At 40.5% G+C, this 17,613-nt stretch overlaps 1 protein-coding gene across 1 annotated transcript; it reads left to right on the top strand.

Moving 5' to 3' along the window:
- The first annotated feature begins 2,544 nt into the window (after positions 1–2,544).
- Positions 2,545–16,834, top strand: Dio2 (iodothyronine deiodinase 2). Its single transcript, XM_021642659.2, is given in 4 exon segments — positions 2,545–3,034; positions 3,311–3,578; positions 11,381–11,939; positions 11,942–16,834. Coding segments are annotated over 3 exon segments (804 nt in total). The 5' UTR covers positions 2,545–3,034; positions 3,311–3,356; the 3' UTR covers positions 11,965–16,834.
- Positions 16,835–17,613: the final 779 nt, after the last annotated feature.

Genomic DNA, 17,613 nt, shown 5'->3' with positions numbered 1-17,613 from the left:
TAATTCTGACCTTTAACTACTTCTCTTTTTTTCTTTATTAATTACACTTTATTCACCTTTGTAACCTCTCTGTGGTTCCCTCCAGCCTCCCATCCCAACCCCTCCCTTCTTCCACCCTCTGCATGCATGCCCCTCCCCAAGTCCACTGATAGGGGAGGACTTCTTTTCCTTCTTTCTGATCCTAGTCAATTAGGTCTCATCAGGAGTGGCTGCATTGTCTTCTTCTGTGGCCTGGTAATGCTGCTTCCCCCTCAGGGGGAGGTGATCAAAGAGCAGGCCAATCAGTTCATGTCAGAGGCAGTCCCTGTTCCTATTACAATGAAACCCACTTGGATACTGAACTGCCATGGGCTACATCTGTGCAGGGGTCTTAGGATATCTCCATGCATAGTCCTTGGTTGGAATATCAGTCTCAGGAAAGACCCCTGTGCTCAGATTCTGCACTTTGTATTTGAAAAGGAAGCCTTTCTGACTTCCCACAAATCTTAAAACACCATTTCCAATCACACCTTAGGTCGTAGAGTGAAGGACAAGGGAAGGAGAATTGGTTTACTTTTCTCCTTCTCCGAATATCTTTATGAAGGCCTGAGAATTTTAAGGTTGGGCAGTGAATAGAAGCTTCATTTCTAGGGAGGTAGGGCGGGGGGAGCGGGGTCATACCTCTGTCCTAGTTGGCAGTGACTTTACTGGGTATTGATGGGTTCTCACCTACACTAATAGTAGTGTAGCCCCTCTTTGTCCTTCCTTTCCTCCCATAAAGGCATCGAGAAGTTTGAAAGAGTGGAAAGCATAAATATGGTGTGTGATTGATACCCTTTTGCAAACAACACATGCTAGCCCAAGGACAGATGCTCTGTGGTTTATGTTTACGTTTCAAATGTCTGAAGTCAGTGAGGTATACACCCAAACCTCACAACTGATTAAAAAAAAAAAACGGAAAAAAAAGAAAGAGAAGAAAAAGATAAGATGGTAGGGAGCCATTGTCTCTTTTGCGAGGGCCATGTAAAAAGCTGCCTCATTTTAGAATTCCAGGGCGCCTCTCCACTGTCATGTTGTGTGTGAATGGCGCCCCCTAGTGTGAAGCAAAGGTGAGCCCTCTAATGCCCTAGGTAATCATTCATTCGGAACATCCTCCTTGAGCTGAACATGTGCCAACTAGGATCCTTAAGCGCAGGGAAGATGGCAAGGTATGGACAAGAGTTGTGGGTCACACAGATCTTACTGTCTCCTTTGACTGTTTTTCAAAAGTACCCTGCCAGCTGAGCAAAATACCTCCATATATAGATTGTAGCCCATGCTCCCTACAAAGAACGACCCCCACTCGGTCTAGGCTTTAAAGTTCTGTCATATAGAGAAAAGGGCAGAGACGAAATCCAGAAGAGCAACAGACTGACAACCTGTTTTTATCTACAGTTTAGCATATAGAAAGCTCAGTTAATTGAGTTTGAATTAAAATTTTGTGTGTCCACCCCAGTGTCTATAATTGCCACTGCTACCTTTAGAAAATTGTCTTTCCTAGAGGAGCTCTGTTAGGTAAGGGAGGGAAGGAAAGCAGAAAGAGGTAGGGATAATGAGCTGTGGTTGCCAGGCTGTACCTGCTTAAATAACTGTCCTGGAGTTATTTAAAAGGCAAGGAAGTCATTGAGGCCCAAGGGACACCTGTTGCCAATTCTTGCTTTGTTCTTAACCACCGCTATACTTTTTTTTTTTAACTTTTAATTTTTTTTCTCAAGGAAAAGAAGTGGTTTCCCAAAGCTTCAGGTCTCTTAATGGAAGGGCTGAGTTTAAAGGATGCTCATAAATAATCAGTTTCCTGGCCTCATGCATCTAAATGCCAATGAATAGAAATTTTTTTTTTTATCAATGTTGAAGAAAAATGACACTAAAAGTTTTGGTCACTCAGCTCCTTCTTTGGCTGGAAGGTGATTGTTATACTGACTCTAGTAAGACCACAAATAATACTTGTATTGAGTTTGGGAATAAATTTTCACAAAATACTGTGGTGCTCTCAAATAGTTCACAACTTTTCCAACTCAAAACTCACTTTGTATTCTCTTAGATAAGATCATTACTAAGTAAGTAAGGTAAATAAATAAATAAATAAACAAATAAATAAAATAAGAGTTCATAGGACCCAGGATCCAAATCTGGTGAAAAAACAATCACAATATAAATATATTGTGATATAAAGGTGTAAAGCTCACATTAATATTCTTCTTTAAAAAATGGGGCAAAGACCATCTATGTTAGCTCTTTCTCTTCTCTACCTGCTTGCCAAGAGTCTTTCTTGCCAAAACTCCTGGTAAGTTAATGCAAATGATAATCAGAGGAAAGTGTTAACATATTAATCTACAAATCACCTTTCAGTTTGAAAGCATTTCCTGAGAGCTGTCAAAGGTAACTCCTTTTTCTTTCTCTCCCTTTAAATCACAAAGCAAAATCCCACTGTCTTTTTCCCCACCCCTTCTTTGAAAAAAAAAAAAAAGTTGTGGAGTTTTGCTTTTCTGTTCCCTGCGCTCCTGGCCAAAGTAAAGCCCTCTTTCTCAATGACGTCAAGATCTTTAGCAAGATTAGGCTTTCATTTCTCTATTGCAGCAATTAGCCAGGGAATGTATAAAAGGCTTCAGGGAGACTCACTGGGCTGCAGAGGGAGGCACTCTACTCTGCAGCGGAGGCAGAAGATAGCAAGGAGGAAAAAGCCAGAGGGAGGGGGCAGAGGACTCAGCCGCTCCTGGAGAACCTGGAGGAAGGACAGAGTGAAACAGGCTGGGAGGAGGAGAAGAGAAAGTATGTTGAAAACGGAGTAAAGACAGACAGACAGAAAGAAAGAGAGAAAGAAAAAAACAAACAAACAAACCCTACCCTTACAGCACAGTTAAGAAACTGGCACTGCCAAGAAGCCAGACTGCGTTTAAAGGGACATGAAAAGCTAAAAGAAATTTTACCATCTCTGCAGTCTCATAGGTGCCTGGAAATGAAAGTTGAACTTCCTGTCTTTAACGGACTCTGACAGGGGTAAATGGATTAGGGACTGGTACGCCAGTTTTTTTCTTTTTTCTTTCTTTTTTTGTTTTTAACATCTTAAATTCTGGAAAAAAAAGCATCTCGGAATTGAATGAATTGATGGGCACACTCCAACTGCTGGGCTGCAGAGACTGAGCTTGGTCTTGCCATTTCTGCTTCTTTCAAAGAAGAGACAACTTGGGCTTCCTTCTAATTTAGTTTCTCTCCCTCTCCACCCCCCCCACCCCACTCCCAACCTCCACCCTGGTCCCCCACCTCCTCTACCACCACCTTCCTTTTCAAAAAGAGGGTGAAGCAGAGCACACAGGGGACTGACTGAGGAGGCAGAGAAGATGGGACTTCTCAGCGTAGACCTGCTGATCACACTGCAGATTCTGCCAGTCTTTTTCTCCAACTGCCTCTTCCTGGCGCTCTATGACTCGGTCATTCTGCTCAAGCACGTGGCGCTGCTTCTCAGCCGCTCCAAGTCCACTCGTGGAGAGTGGCGGCGCATGCTGACCTCAGAGGGATTGCGCTGTGTCTGGAAGAGCTTCCTTCTAGATGCCTACAAACAGGTGAGCTGCATCCACCACGCTTCTCCTGGCTCCCCGGGGCCAGGGAGCTGAGAGATGTGGGGCTATAGGCCATGGGGAGCCCCATCTGGGGTGGCCTACCCAGTGATTATGTTCAAGAGAGTCTCAGTGCCAGTCGGGGCACCTGTTGCACAGGTTAGATTTGGGAGTGACAGATATTGAGTCATCGTGACATTAGGTGACCTGAGCAGGAGTCTTTTATGAGGGCTGCTGTTACTTTGCTCTCATTTGGCAGTGAAGGGGTTTGGTGCTGATCTAAAATGATTCGGGGTAAGGTCAGAATTTTGGGGGACTGGGTGCTTTCTGCATTTGTTCTGCTCTTGGCATGAGCTGGCTTCTGCTGCTTTGCTTGACAGGAGGCTGTGTAAGATGTATTAGGAAGGATTGAATAATGTTTTCGTTCTGCTGAGATGGTCAGAGTTGAATGATTAGATGATGATGATGATGGCTGTGACCACACCCTAGCTCCTTCATTTCTTAAGGAGGTAAGAGCAATCGTAAGCAAGCCTGGTACAGCCAGCTAATTGGTTGGAATTTGTGGATTCCTAGTTACTAAGTATCAGTTTACAAAAGAAAGATCTAGGAATGGGCTGTCAGAAACCCAGACTTTGTAAGTGAAACCAATTAAGTCAGAGATCTCTGATGGGTCTATGGTACATTCCAACATCAGGCCTTGGACATTAGAGAAGTTGCCTCCCTTCATGGGGAAGGTGTGTTCCCATCAGCTTTTGAAACACCAGCATGAGTAATTGTTGTATTGAAGTGAAAACTTCTGGTGTTCCAGCCTTTCTGCTTTTGGGAGATGTTGGAAGAAGATTTTCAAATGATATCTGTCAGGAGGAAGTACAATACTTTTGTATGATCTTCTATCCCTTTGTTCCCATCTCTTAAGTTCTTAGAACTCCTGAAGCTTCCTGGGTATTAGGAAGGATGAATGCATTTGGGAAAAAAAAATAGTTTCTATCAAAAGAGCAAATGTGTCTCTAGCGGTATTAGGAGAATGTGTCAGAGAAGGGAGTTTGGGAGGAGTAATGAAGCCAGATGTTCAACCAAGTGCCATGCTTCAGGCAGGTGGATCGGTGGACGCCATGATGGAAACTCAGGACAGCAGAGGAGGAATGGGAAAACTCCTTTCCCAATAAACAGTGGAAAAATAAATCCACGTACAAGGGAAATAAAAAGTCAAGAATTCAGGGCAGGGTGTTTCACTGGAAGGCAAATGTTGATGAAGAACATGCCTTTTGTGAACAGGGAAGGCTGTATGATTCATGGTGTCATCATTGTGAGTAATGTGAAGAAGGTCCCCTCATGCTCTGTTGAGGGCATGTCAAATGTCAAGCCTCTTCTTAGCAAGTAATGCCATCTTCAGGATAGGAATGGTTGTCCGGAGTCTCCAGTATTTAAAGCTCAGTTATAAACATACATGTAGAGGTAAACAAAAAGTACGGGCATGGAGATACTGAGAGGTAATTCCATCCCTGTAGATGTGCACACAGAATGTGACATTTACATGTATGGTTTAGGTGTAAGGAAGGTGGAGGAGTTGGGCATTGCACCTATACATTAAAATATTATTAATTAGGCATTTCCCTCAACTACATATATGTCTTAGATAATATGCAATGTTAGGAGCTTGATTTTAGTATATTAATTTGTATATTGATTTTTGAAAGACAATAGACTTTTGCTTAGAAAAATTTTAAAGTGGTTTTTGAAGAATTTTACCCACATGCGTACATACAGAATATAATTTTTTTTTTACATAGACTTTGGAGGCTACAAAAGCACCCACAATCATTAAGTGAGGTGTTTTTTTGTTTTTGTTTTTGTTTTTGTTTTTTATCAAGCAGATAATTGGAGTAGAAATGGAAAAAGCAAGCAAATTCCTCTATAATAAACTTCATTATATCTTTTTTCACCAATGTATAGTGTTCCATTGTGTTGTGATATGTTGTTATTTGTGTTCGTGGGAACTGAGAAAGACAAATGATTTGTTTTTGCTTTTGGCCTATGGTTTGCGTATTCCCCTTTTTTAGTTTCTTTGTCTCTGCCCACTGATTTGATTAGTGACTAAGTTCATGACTTAAGTTATTATGCTTGCTTTTAATTATCTATACAATAGCTACTATGTGCAAGAGAAACCCCAGGAAAGCACTCACCCAGAAACAAGGCTGGGTTGAGTGTGAGATGAATGAAGACATGAAGAGTTTAACTCGAGCTAAATTCTGTTTTCTTCTGTCTTCGAGTATGGCTGGTTTCCTGGTGGAGCTGGTCTCCTCAGGAGCTCACCCAGAACCTCTCAAACAGGTTGAGTCATCTGCCAAATGCTGTGTCATCCACAGCACACTGTCTTTAGGCATGATTGTTTCCATAGATGCTGGAAAAGGTGCTTTCTGACATTGCATCTTGGCATTTCACAATCTTGACTTGCATTATTTGGCTACTGCCACAGCAAAGCAGATTTCTCCAGGATGAGGGGTGTGTCTACACGAGATTCAATTAGACAGATTATTCATTACTCCCAACTCTCTTGGTTATTGAATGTCAGCTATTACATTTAGGAGGCTATTCAGAGGTGTTGTTTTTATCTATGGAGGGGGTGACATAAGCAGGAGCTAGGGCAGGGAAAAGGAAGAACAGAATGAAATAATACTAATGAAAACTGCATTAAAATGTTAAAAGTCATTTAAAATTAAAATTAAATTTATAAAGAAGTTATCAAATGTCACATGGGCTTGATAATAGTCAGGGGGTCTGTGTGCAGTTAGCATTGAAAAAAAAATCCAGAAACTGGTGAAAGAGTTGGAGCAAATAACAAATATGTGTTATTTAAGGTTCCTCAGTGTCTTTGCTTGTGAACACTGTACCCTTGTGTTGGTGCTCAAAAACTCAGAAATTCAACTAGTAAGAAAGCTGTCCTCTCTTGGAGCCTGGCTCTTACCTAAATGAAGTGTAAAAGTAAGCAGACAGTATAGATGCTGACAAGCAGGCTCATTTCTGCATGGCTACTGGTGTAGAGGCACAGAAAACATGCTCATTCGAACATATAATTTTGGTTTTGAAAGGGTCTCTTTAACATTCTCCTTCTTTTTATTCACCTCAAGCCTTTTGACACTGGGCTTCTGCAGTGAAAAGTGGCTCTTTAAAGAGAGAAACTGTCCTAAAAGTACACAAAGAAGGCCACAGCCAGAGCTTGTCTGTCACTTGGATAAAACATAGCAAAATGATAGGGCTTTAAGCTTCATTTTCAAGGTACAAATCAAAAAGAGAATAGCCAAAACAGAGAACTTAACCCAGAAGACGGAGTAGGTAGGCTGTTCTTCAATCTGATTTATTTGGCCCTTCTGAATGGGGATGGTTCAAGCTCTGCCTAATGATTGTTTGGCCATGTTTCTAAAGACATTACTATGTTAAAGAATTGGAAACTCCCTGAAAGTTAATAAAACCATTTCCAGAGAGCTATTGATGATAAATGTTTGTGTAAATATTCTGCTACATGTCCATCCCCTATTTAAATAATTTCTTTCACTATTCATCATGACTGTGTGTGTGTGACAGGTTACCAAAAAGCTTCTTTTAGGCTGTAGGAAGAAGAAAAACAAACAAAATCAAGGTTAACAGTATATACTGTGTTTATATCCAGTTCACTCAATAAATGGTTCCATATTTTTCTTAGGTCTGCATCTTCCAGCATTATCCTCTTTCCTCTAAGTAATCAACACTGTCTCTAAAAGACACCCACCATCAAGGGAGTCAAACTCCTGTACATGCTACGCATTTATGCTTTTGCTCATGTTTGTAGACATGTCTGCTATGACCTTTGAACTTGGCCAAGAGATGTCATCAGCAGTAAACTTGCAAATGCTTCCTCACTCCTGCAGTTGGCACTGCATTCCTGCCCATTGAAAAAAATATGAGAAAGGATGACTGTAATAGTGCAGATGAGAGCGGGGAAGGTCACTGGTGACGCTATCACATTTTACGTGTGTCCTTTCTGATCCTTGCAAAATAAAGAGACCCTTTGGGAACATCGGAACTTCAAGACCAATTAGTGGGAATGATGCTTCTTGTGTTTGGGCATTAAATACTAGGCAGGGTTCTCTTTAGGCGGCTGATGCTGGCAGGGTAGGAGGTACCGACCTAATTACTCTTCCGCAAGAGCAAAAAATGCCTTTTGAATGCCTCTTTGGCAAATATGTCTCATTAAGGACAAAAACCAAACACAAACCCTCTAAGATGCAGAAATTAAGATGATAGGTAACTTGTGGCCAGGAGACTTTCTGTGCCACTGTGGGAAATCAAAACAGTTTGCAAGTAGCAGGGAATGACTTGTTTTTGTAGAGTGTCTTTCCTGTAGCTTCAGTGTTATTATGGGACCAACTCTACTTTCTTCATCATTTTGGCTCTGTGTCAGGGAATACTTTACTTCTGTCTTCCACTGTAAAGACAGTGGGAGTTCTCCCCTTCCTTCTCAGCAGGGTCTCTAACCAAGAAAAAAAATTCTCCATTGGGAATTCTAATCTAACAAAATTTGGATTTTCATAGCGATTGGGCAAAGAGATGTCAATGAACATATTTGGGGTTTTAGAGTTTTTCTTTTTAAGATTAAGTCTTTTATTTTAAATTTTAGTCAACTTATCCCTTATCAGGTTTTGGAAAAGATGAGAGAATTTATGATTAATTTTATGACACTTATAAAATCCGACTACTGGTCTACTCACACTTGAGCTTACACATCATAGATGTGAGTTTCTGTGTGTGTGCGTGAATGCGTGTGCTTATTCTGAGGTGCTGATACACAAACCCAAGGCTATGTGGATGCTAGCCAAGTGCACAGCACATTTAATTTTATCAGTACCATTAATCTTGCCTGTGTACTTTCTCTAGCCCGTGACCTTCATGAATGAGGTATTTATAAATACTTCTTCGTGTTCAGTAGGATCCCACAGCTGAAGAACGGAGAGGAGTGGTCACATTTATTTGCTGGCTATCTGAAATAGTCAAGAATAGGTCAATGACATTGGTGTTGGCTAAGCAGGTATCTGGGGGAAGGGGCAGAGTTCCTATTTCTGAATATGTATGCTTTAGTGAGTTTGTCCGTCACCTGACTATGATTATGTTTCCTTCAGGTCAAGGTTGCTATTTAGTGTGAAAGTCTTCCCTGACCTCAGGTTATAACAACCAGTATTTATTCAACAATTCACTCAACAAAGCTCTTAAAATCTATATTTCCCAGACTATGACAAGATGCTCCTTCACAACCAGAAACATAATGATTTGTTGACTTCTTTAAGTTTTAAATTTAGAGTGACAGTGTGTGATAGTTGTCCTACATTTTCTGAGGTAATTTAGAAACTAAAATTTCTTTGTTTTGGAAAGAATTGTGAGGCAGAACTGTCTTCACTATTTCTAAGAAGTGACATGCACTCCAACTTTTGAAGGAAATTAACTGCAGATAACAAGAGATCACCTGTGACTAAAACATCAGATTGGATTGTTTGGGTGAATAGTCAAGAAGAAGTCAAGGATCAATAGGTCTGCTTGGCTGCGAGCCAGAGATACCCAGGCCTATATATTGAGACTATGCAGTTGTTCATAGGGCTTAACATTGGATCCAAAATGCAGATGGATTCTTCCACCCTAAATGAACCCTCCAGTCTGCAGTGCAGGGATTATTTTTCCCTCCATGTATTGGCTTCTGATTTCACAAGAAGTCTCTATAATACACTCATCAGAATGCATCCAGGCCTTCTTATCACTGTCTGTTGAGGAGCCCTTGTTGGTCAAAGCAATCTTGGAATCATTATACCATGTGAAGTAGTATTGGAAAGTCAGTAGTAATAGAAATCCCTTTCACAACCTGATCTAGGAGGAAGTATCAAGAGAGCCCAAGAATTTAGAGATCATCACATGCTTAAAAGGTGTGTCTTTAATGTGTATTTTAGTGCTTCAAAGACTGGTGGAGTTAACTATGAGATCATCTGGTCATAGGCAGATTATGAGATTTCTCTATCTAATATGTATTGTAAATAAGTAAGATGATTTATATAAATAACTTTCTTCCTAGTTGTTACTGAATCAAAATATATTATTTAAATCACATCTAAGAAGAAAGATTATGATTTTAAGATTTCTTTTGGACAACTAATAGTACTTATTTCAAGCCTGTCCTGCAAAGAGTTTTGGGAAGAAAAAGAAAGAACTTTGATTCTTTCCCTAAGTTAAAATGAGATATGTCTTGATATTAAAGCATCTGAATGAAATCTCTTGAGAGCTTTTATATCAGTGCGCATCATTGCGCTCCAGTAATTCACTTTAAAGTAGCTTCAATTAATAGCAGTTTTATATGTCGCTACATTTATATGAGAGAAATAAGTCAATCCAGTTGGAAGTGTTTTGTAATATTAAGGATAGTGTATAAAAATCAATTGTACTGTTGTAAGCTGTCCCTAATGGTGTTAGCTTTGATTAAACCATCCTAAAGGGAAATCCAATTGTGTTAATTCAGAATGAAGTAATTGGCTCTTTTCTGTTGCCTGCTTTTTATTATCAATTTACAGATCCAAAAGCCACCAACTTTCAGTATTCTGTGTTCAACTATTTAAACCACATGCTAAGTGGGCACATGGAACAATTTTAGTCAACGTGCATTGTATTTGAATACTTATTATTCTGAAAGGGTTGTTAATCACTTACATGGTGGAAGAGCACATGGTCTGGGTCTTCCTAGATAAAAATGAGGGGAGAATCCAAATACATGAAAAGTGAGGAATTAGCTGAAACTCAGATTGTGGAGTAGCTGTTTTTCTTTTCTTTTCTTTTCTTTTCTTTTCTTTTCTTTTCTTTTCTTTTCTTTTCTTTTCTTTTCTTTTCTTTTCTTTTCTCTTTTTCTCTTCTCTTCTCTTCTCTTCTCTTCTCTTCTCTTCTCTTCTCTTCTCTTCTCTTCTCTTCTCTTCTCTTCTCTTCTCTTCTCTTCTCTTCGGAAAGCACTGACCAGGGCAAATGGGAGGAATCATACATACCTACGGTGGATTACAGATTGCTCAGAGACAGCACCCACTTGTATCCTGGTCCATGTGTTGTGATTAAAGAGCTTGGATTGGGTTGATGAGATGGCTTAGATGGGGATGCCGGCTGTCTGGTCTCATGGGCTGAGTTTTAATTTAAGGACCCCCATGGTAGAAGGAGAGCTCTGACTCCAACAAGTTGTCCTCTGATTTCTGCAAGTCTTACACACACACACACACACACACACACACACACAGAGTCAATAACTAAATATATAAATGGAATTAATTATTATTTAAAAGAGGGGAAATGAGGAAGTAAATTAAACTCAAGTGTGTGAAAACTCAAGTTTTGTCTGAGTCTTTTAGAATACACAAAGAGGCAGTCTATTCCAAAACCAAGATAATTTATCTTAAAGTGGACCATTTACTTTTAACTTTTAAAATGAAGTCAATTAATCATTCATTCTGTAATGCTTGCTAGGCATTGGCAGAAAAGTGAGAATAGCAAAGAACACCAGAATCAACTTAATTATGAAAACAGTTACCTCCAGTTTACTCAGAGATAAAAAAATTACCATTAATGAATATTCAGAATAAAAGACTTTTGTTTTCTCTTGATCATGTTGCCTAACATGACTAGTTTTTATTCATATATATATATATGTATACATACATATGTACATATATATTTTTTCATTTTATTTAGAGTAAATTGAAGCAGCACTGTGCTTAATGTTGTAATTCTTTTTCTTTTCTTTTTTTTTCCACTATCAGGTTAAATTGGGTGAAGATGCTCCCAATTCCAGTGTGGTGCATGTGTCCAGTCCTGAAGCAGGTAACAATTACGCCTTGCAGAAAACATCTGGGGCAGAATGCCACCTCCTTGACTTTGCCAGTGCAGAGCGCCCACTGGTGGTCAACTTTGGTTCAGCGACCTGACCACCTTTCACTAGGCAACTGCCAGCCTTCTGCCAGCTTGTGGAAGAATTCTCATCAGTGGCCGACTTCCTCTTGGTCTACATTGATGAGGCTCACCCCTCAGATGGCTGGGCGGTGCCTGGGGACCCCTCTCTGTCTTTTGAGGTGAAGAAGCACCGGAGTCAAGAGGACCGGTGTACAGCGGCCCACCAGCTCCTGGAGCGTTTCTCCTTGCCGCCCCAGTGTCAAGTTGTGGCTGACCGCATGGACAATAATGCCAACGTAGCTTATGGGGTAGCCTTTGAGCGTGTGTGCATCGTGCAGAGACAGAAAATTGCTTATTTAGGGGGAAAGGGTCCCTTCAGCTACAACCTCCAAGAAGTCCGCAGCTGGTTGGAGAAGAATTTCAGCAAGAGATGAATTCTAGATTAGCTGGTTAAAGGTGTGCTTGTAATAGAGTTTATTATTTAAAAAAAAAAAGTGTAAAAGAAGTTGAGAACGGAAGTGAATCAACTGAATCCCACTGCCTCACCAAAAGACGGGGGACATACCTGTCGGAAAACCATGACTCTCTTTAACATTGCAGCACTTCCTTTAGCACACGAAAGGCATCGGGCTGAAGAGCAGTTCTGTTACCTTCCTTCCGAGAGAACTGATCAGAGTTGGAGCGCAAGAAACCCTGGTGCAACGTGTGTTCACTCTTGCCTGTAAAAGAGGTGAATCTGCCCTGTACGAGCTTTGGGACCAGAGGACAAGAGTTTCCAGAATACTTACTGTTAAGGGAGCTACTGATTAAATGTCTTGTCTCGGCTGTAGTCACCAGGAGCAAACCCAACTGGAAAGTCCCCCAAATACTTACTTACCGTGTGATTTTGAAGCCACGCCATGCAGTTAGGACTGAAGTGTTAATTCTAGCCGTGCAGTGGCCTGTGCTAGCCTCTGTAGTCCAGCGTCTCAAGTGTGTATGTAGATCCCAAGAATGGTACCAACCGGGAGGCTTAAGATGGCACTGGGAGTCTGCCAGATGGTGAAAATCCTTGACAATGCTCTCAAAGAGGACGGACTTGATGAGGAAGGATAGAGAAAGCAGAAAGATGAGGAAATTGCATAGTGTTTTACCTGGAAGCTGTAGCAGATAAGAGTGCTGTCACCTGCGCCAGCGTTGGAAGCTTTCACACAGCCGGGAAAAGAGAGAGGTTGACTGAAAACAGCACAGGGGGAATGCACACGGAAACAAGATTTGTAGCAATACTCCTAGACCGGGAGGAGACGGGCAATGGAAAAGATAAAAGCAGGTGACTGCTTTTAATGTGGAGAGAGTTACTTTATGGAATGATAGTTGATATACCCATCTCAGTGGATGACGCCTGTTAAGGGAAAATCCCGGGGGTCTGGTGCTGCTGGGCCGTTCCTGCCAAATCCCTACAGTTACAATGTTACCTTCCCCTCCATTCTTAACCTCTGTAGCATTGCTTTCTCTGGGTGCTGAGTGAAGGGTGAGGAAGATAGGTACTTTAGCCATCCAGCTCCTGTCCTCTCCTCACACAGCTGAACCTAATGATAAGAATTTCTTCACTTAAACATGAAAGCAATTTACTCTGATAATTTCTGCCTACAGTTTTCAAGGCTTGGGCGGAGCTTATTGTTGGTGCCACAGGGACTCGGTAAAATGGAATTTCCATTGATATTTGAATTTGGACTTGGGTTTTTCTTCAGCTGGGGTTAACCCATTAGTTGAAGTTTAACAACTATGTGCAAAACATTTCTCTATGTGAATACATTTCTCTTAATATAAAATCAACACAGCTTTATCTACAAGCAATACCTAAAAATCACAGCCTCTAAAAACAAAAACAAACAAACAAAAACCCAGACCAACCAATGCTGTATCATAATTATATTTTAAGCTCAAAGAATTTCAGACCTCAACATATGGTTACAGTTACATGCCAAATCAAGGGTTTCTTGTATCTATTACATAAAATTAAATCATAAAATTGAACCATATTGGAAAAGATAATCTAAAGTAAGAAATATCTTATTAAAATAGTTGTCTCAAATGAGTAAAATAAGAAGTGGCTATGTTTGAAAAAAAATAGTATTGTTTTTAAAAATGGAAGCAAGAAATAAGTCAAATTGCTAGCCCATATATTATTTAGACGGTAAAGCATCATTGTAGCTAATGTTTTTGGCAGCATCTAAGATTGCCAGTGTTTTAAATCCTGTGAAAGACACACCCACAAAGAAACAAAGTAAATTTCCAGAATGCAGCAGTGTCCAACTGTTATAAAATCATATTAAGATAGGTTACTTCACATTTCTCAAATGTTAAGGCCTACAGTCAAGGCTTATTGGTGATTCCTCATTAATTTTAAAATGGGGCTGGGAGTTATGTGGTTCTCTAGAGAAACAAAATGAAAATTGGCTGCAGCACATCCACATCATAGTCCACAAATGTCCCCTTTGGTTTCCATGTGCGATTGTGAAGCAGAATGTCAGAGAGTCGGTGGGGGGATGAGTTTTGGCTAAGGTGATGCTAGTTGTGTGGGGAAAAGAGATGACGGGGAAAAATCACCCAGTTGTGCTACATTTTTAAAGAAAGAGAAGGTTGTGTGTGCATACAATTTGTCTTTGGGAGGACAGGCCAATGAAGGAAAGAAGGAAGAAGAGGCAAACATACAAAGACACAGACTGACTGTCAGGGACATAGACATGTTCAGGAGAACATGGCAGAAACACTGGATAAAAAGCTGTTGAAGGGCCCAGGAAGAAAGTGGATTGGCAGAGCTCAGGAATCTCATACTAGGTGGAATGAGTTGGTCTCCCTGGCCTATAATTATAGAACCTATTTATCTCAATGTAAACTTCTATGAGTTCCTATGATGTGCCTTTTCTAAAATGAACAAGAAGTCATTCATCCAGAGGTGAGAAAAATCAGTGCTCAGCTATTGTGCTCAGAGACACTGTTAGGCTGTCAGCACCCACTTACTATCCTGCCTTTTATAATGTATATTCCTTTGAAGAGTGATAGTTGTAATTCTCACAAGAAAACACACACATATATGTACATATATTCTCACAAGGATACATAATATATCTACATATGTGTGTGTTTCTTGGAGTTATTATTCTCAGAACATAAACATTTCCCCCTAGAGGATATCTTTACATGGGGATATCAGTTTATACTTTTAAACTTAATTGGCCTGTCTACTAGAAACTGAAATGGCCTGTCTACTATTGAAAGAGTTTCTCAGAATCTACCATGGCACCTGGATTTCTCAAACACTTAGCATTTGAAAGACATCTTAGAGCTATTCAAAACTCTCTTCAGTTTTTTTAGTTAGAGGAAGTACTCTGGACAATGACCTTCTTGAATAGGCATGAATGAAGTACCTGCCCAGCAAATGTAGACATACTTCGTGCAAATGCAATGGACCTCTGTGGAGGCAAACAAGTCACTGTCCTGGCTCTGTGTTGCCAGTCATTTAACACACCTGTTAACTCTGTTTACGCTTTAGATCTATGCTCCTGTGTCAGTCACAGATTGCGTGCCTGACTTTTGGTAATATCAGCTTCTGAGTGGTCGGTTTAATTTAGTTAAGTTACAATAATCAATAGATACTTACTTTCTGACCCCTTTGCCTGAGTGTATTTTACTACTTGGGATTTTGAATAAAATTTATAAAATGTGGTGAAGTCACAGGTGGGGGATGCCTCACATAAAATACTGGAGGGGGAAGATTGGGGATGGTACTGACAGTTTTCCGAGAATTCTCAGGTGGGTAAATGCTGCCCTTGGCATGCCCTGTAGCCTCTGTCCGCAGCCAGGGGCATTTGCTGATGTACAGGGCTTCCCATTATGTAAATTGTAAGAGGACCAACCTGGACATTAGTTCCACCTGACCTCTGACTGATGGTTTGGAAAATAAGTTTAATTAGAATCCCTTGGCTACCGCAGAGGGAGAGATTAGGCTGATTTCTGTCCCGTTGAGGGATAAATAAGGACTTGTGCCAGCGCTTCAGCTTTTCAGAACACAGCCAATGTCATCTCTCTTAGTGGAAATTGACTGCAAGTCTTTTAATGCTAGGAGCTTCCTTTATAACATAGCTCCAAAACAGAACTCAAGTACATTTAGTTATACTCCAGCTTCTACCATCACCTTAAATATTGATGTCAAACCTGCTCTTTGTATGGACTTTCAGAGTAGACACAAGGATCACTTGCTGCTTGGTGATGGTACTGTCTTGGGACTGTCCTGAGTCCCTTAGAATGGAAGGATCTGAGGCTGCATGAGCCAGGAAGCTGCTACCTGGGAGCAATGACCCCCACCCCACCCCCGGCCTGAAGGGTTGGCAAATGAAACTTCTTATGCTTAGAGGAAGGCTGCTGAATGTCAATAAATGACTTCAGGATGAGCAAACATCAGGTCTGTTCTTCGTGCTCTGTGTTCTAGATAACACCAGAAACAAGGTCTCTGATTTGACAGACTCAGCTCTGTTCTGAGGTGAGTCTGAACCAGCAAAAAGCAAACATGTACAGATATCCAAACAAGACTGCTAACGCAAGCCAGGGCTTGCTGCCTGTCTCAGGCAGCAACACCAGGGCTCTAGGGAGTTTATTTAATATTTACTGAGACTTCGGAGACCTAGCAGATGTTTAATGAAGTCACTATTTTGGCTCAAACCGCCCTCCCCCATCTGTTGAAAAAAAAAATTCAAACAGGTAAACATAAAAATGAATGAGGCCCACAGAAGGGGATGGGAAATAAATAAAATTCTCTCAAGACTGCTCCAGACCATGCCATGTGGTCGTGACATGTTAGGCGTGGGGGATAGGAAGACCTATGTACCCAGTACTTAATAACCAAAGCAATTAAAAGATCTTGGATAGGGGATATTGGCCAGTTTTGTTTTAGTTGTGTATCATGTCTCCACCAGACTCAAAAGCCCATGTGACCAGGCACCGGAAGGGGGAAACTGAGATGTTCAGGGCTCACTGGTGTGCGAATGATAACTACTGACGAAAGAGTCATCACTCAGTCTGTGGTTGGATGTTGTCACATGAGTCTGCCTCTCCTCATCTCTGTCTCCTTAGCAAGGAGAACGTTTGGATCATGGTGCAAACAGTGCTGGGTCAATGCAAGGAGAATGTGTGTGTGTCCATCTCTGCTTCTCGGTTGCAGAAAAAGAGAAAAGCTTTGGGAATTATCAGTAGAAAGAGTGTTATAATATTGGTGCTGAGTGGTATGTGTGCTTTTACAACTTGTTCTTATATTTTAATAAACTTTGAATAAAAGAATAGAGTTACTCTTTGGTTCTATTTGTTTATTTTTAAATAACCTTGCTCTGGGCTGGAACACACTCATGCTTGACAACAAGAAGAAAAGCCACTCTCTTAATATTTCTTCTTTGGGATTGGTGGGCAAAGGAGCCAGAAATGCCAGATTATTTTTAATCTCATCCTCTGTGCCAGAGTCTTCAAGGAAATCAAGACAAGTTGAAAGTAAACCTTCAGATATTTTTCCATATTTATTAACAAGCTGCACACAGAATTCATGAAAAGGGGCCTGAATCTAGGGACTGTGAATCAAATTTTTATTTTGTTGTGTTTGTTTTTCTAGATTTTTTTTAAGGATAAGCAACATTTCAAGAAGTTGGTTAAAAACAACAACAATAATACGTGCGTGCATGTGCGCGCACACACACACAAACACACACACACACATGAACACTATCATGCTTGAGTGCACACACCTTCATGTAGACAAACACATAATATATAGTTTGTTATGTGATCAGTGATGTATTAATATGTAACTAAAATATTTGAGCCATGTGTATCACACATACTCTACTATGAAAATGAGATGATTGTCCTGTGGTAGCCCTGCCTGGAAGTAATGAGGAAACATATTTGTGACATGGTTTAGGACATGGGTTTTTATTTCTTGAACATATCACTTAAACAAAATGTTAGGTTTCCTAAGACCCTGTGCTATCTTCTGGCCCTTTACCCTTAATTTTATCGATATTTATAGCATCTTACATAATACTCTGGACTTTAGCAGAAAACAATTTAAAAATCA

The sequence above is a fragment of the Meriones unguiculatus genome, chromosome 7 (genome assembly GCF_030254825.1).
Source record: "Meriones unguiculatus strain TT.TT164.6M chromosome 7, Bangor_MerUng_6.1, whole genome shotgun sequence".
Taxonomy (NCBI): domain Eukaryota; kingdom Metazoa; phylum Chordata; class Mammalia; order Rodentia; family Muridae; genus Meriones; species Meriones unguiculatus.
This window is presented reverse-complemented; position numbering and strand designations above follow the sequence as displayed.